Source organism: Hibiscus syriacus, unplaced genomic scaffold (assembly GCF_006381635.1).
Source record: "Hibiscus syriacus cultivar Baekdansim isolate YM2019G1 unplaced genomic scaffold, ASM638163v2 tig00000477_pilon, whole genome shotgun sequence".
NCBI classification, from domain to species: domain Eukaryota; kingdom Viridiplantae; phylum Streptophyta; class Magnoliopsida; order Malvales; family Malvaceae; genus Hibiscus; species Hibiscus syriacus.
The window spans coordinates 4,265,965-4,268,177 of NW_024061790.1; the positions used below are offsets into that span (position 1 = coordinate 4,265,965).

A 2,213-nucleotide genomic window follows, 5' to 3' on the forward strand; every position below is an offset into this window, starting at 1 on the left:
AAAGTTTACGCATACGAATCCGTCCAGCATCACTGTCAAGAAAAACCCCCATATGCAGATTCCAGAGTGATATCAGTTTTACCATCGTCTCATGAGTATAAGAAGCAAGCAGAAATCGATCTTTCTCCTTACTCTAATCATTTGGATAAGAGCAAATTCCCAGATTATTTTTACAGTTTTCCAGTTAGTTTTCATCAGTTTTCCTCCCATTCTTCTCTCTTTCTATATAACCGCCTTTGCCCTTCTCCTTTACTTTCCTTCTTATCCTTACCATCTTCTTTCTCTTTCCCCTTTCTTCTTTGGTTTCCCAAGAGTTCAACTTTTGTTCCAACAATGGAGGTTTTGCATTTCTTGTTTGGTGTTTTTGGTGGGTCTTTCGTTGAATCTTGTTTCATGTTTTTTTATTTTATTATTATTATTGCTTTGAAGCTTTTAAATTTATGGTTTTTCTCTGTTTTGTGTTTTTGCAGGAAATGCCACTGCTTTGTTCCTCTTCTTGTCCCCAACGTATGTACAACAAAGCAACTTATCTTTTTTCCCGGGAAACAAACACACAAAGATCAATCATTTTCTCCCTTGAAAACTTTAAATGTTTCAACTTTAAACAGATTCATCTTCACCAATGGAAGAAGAACAAGTTTTTCTCTTTCTTGTTTTCTTTCTCTCTGTCTCTATATAATAAACACATGCAAGCAAAGACTTTTTTTTTTTTGCCAGTTTTTGGTTTTTGGAAACTGAGTTGAATCATCCATTAAAGTTGTTTTTTTTTTTTCCAAAGGAAGGAGAAAATCATTTTGCTTTTCTAATGTAGAATTCCATTTTGGTTTTGGGAAAAAATTTCCTCCAAAGAACAACAAAGATTGATTTAACACTAATTAATTTGTTAAACCATGTTTAATTTCTGAAGGATCACATTTAAGAGGATCATTAAAAGCAAGTCCACAGAGCAGTTCTCTGGAGTTCCCTACGTGATGACCTTGCTCAACTGTCTCCTCTCTGCATGGTGAGCTTTACCATTTCTTTTATATACCAAAGTCTTTTGATTTAATGTTATCTAAATTTGTTTTTGGACCAAATCCCTTACAGGTATGGCCTTTCATTTGTGTCTAAAAACAACATCCTTGTATCAACAATCAATGGGACAGGTGCAGCAATTGAGTCTATTTATGTCATAATCTTCATCATCTATGCACCAAAGAAACAGAAGGCTAAAATCCTTGGGCTTTTCACTTTTGTCCTCACTGTCTTCTCTGCTGTGGCATTTATCTCCCTCTTTGTCCTCCATGGAAACGGCAGGAAGCTCTTCTGTGGCCTTGCTGCCACCATTTTCTCCATCATCATGTATGCTTCACCACTCTCAATCATGGTAAAAAGAACAATCAAACCACTCAAATTTGCAAACCCTTTTCTGTACATGCTCTAATTTGTTAATCTCATTCCTTTTATAATGTAATATAGAGGCTGGTGATCAAGACTAAAAGTGTGGAGTTCATGCCATTTTTTCTGTCACTGTTTGTGTTCCTCTGTGGTACCTCCTGGTTCATCTACGGTCTACTTGGCGGCGACGCATTCATTGCTGTAAGATATATGTACATATGTTCAGTTCTTGATCTCAAACTCTATTTTTTGTGCATCAAATGTGAAATTGGTTGCCATTGTTGGTGTTTTTCAGATCCCTAATGGGTTTGGGTGTGGACTAGGGACAATGCAGCTGATTCTCTACTTCATCTACCGCAACAACAAAGGGTCGTCGTCTCCGGAAATGAAGAAGTCGCCTGGGAATGGAAGCATTGAGATAAATGGAGCTGATAAGCCCCACCAAGAGAAGCAAGCAAATGGCAAAGTTCCTCAAGATGAACAGGTTTAAAAATCCCTTTGATGTTAACAAATGGCTAAGAGTTGGATCAATGAGAGAGGAAATGTCAAAACTGACAAATTCCCTTTGTAATGGACTGCAACATGAACATTCATCTCCTTTGATGTTAACAAATTTTTTATTTTTGTGCCTCCAACTGTGTTGATTTTTGAAAACGATTTTTTCATATATTTGGAAGACTGTTGACTCAAATGAATGATTGAGAGTATATATAAGGATAGGAGGAGGACTCATACCCTTGGTATAGTCACACCTAACCAGTATATCAAATTAAATATAATGTAAACTATGCATTTAGTATCTAAACTATCAATTTTGATCCGTTTTAGCACCTAAA

General features: G+C 36.2%; 1 protein-coding gene across 1 annotated transcript; it reads left to right on the forward strand.

Annotated features, from left to right (window-relative positions):
• Positions 1–220: 220 nt before the first annotated feature.
• LOC120206978 (bidirectional sugar transporter SWEET1-like) lies at positions 221–1,892 on the forward strand. Its single transcript, XM_039206521.1, has 6 exons — positions 221–367; positions 471–507; positions 908–1,003; positions 1,087–1,366; positions 1,459–1,578; positions 1,673–1,892. The coding sequence occupies exons 1-6, from the start codon at positions 334–336 to the stop codon at positions 1,865–1,867; spliced, it is 762 nt and encodes a 253-aa protein (XP_039062452.1). The 5' UTR covers positions 221–333; the 3' UTR covers positions 1,868–1,892.
• The last annotated feature ends 321 nt before the right edge of the window (positions 1,893–2,213 follow it).

Excerpts from the sequence above, each read along its gene's own strand:
- LOC120206978 (XM_039206521.1), top strand. The coding sequence starts at position 334 with ATGGAGGTTTTGCATTTCTTGTTTGGTGTTTTTG. Across the intron at positions 1,004-1,086 it reads AACTGTCTCCTCTCTGCATG|GTATGGCCTTTCATTTGTGT; the intron begins GTGAGCTTTACC and ends AATCCCTTACAG. Across the intron at positions 1,579-1,672 it reads GCGGCGACGCATTCATTGCT|ATCCCTAATGGGTTTGGGTG; the intron begins GTAAGATATATG and ends GGTGTTTTTCAG.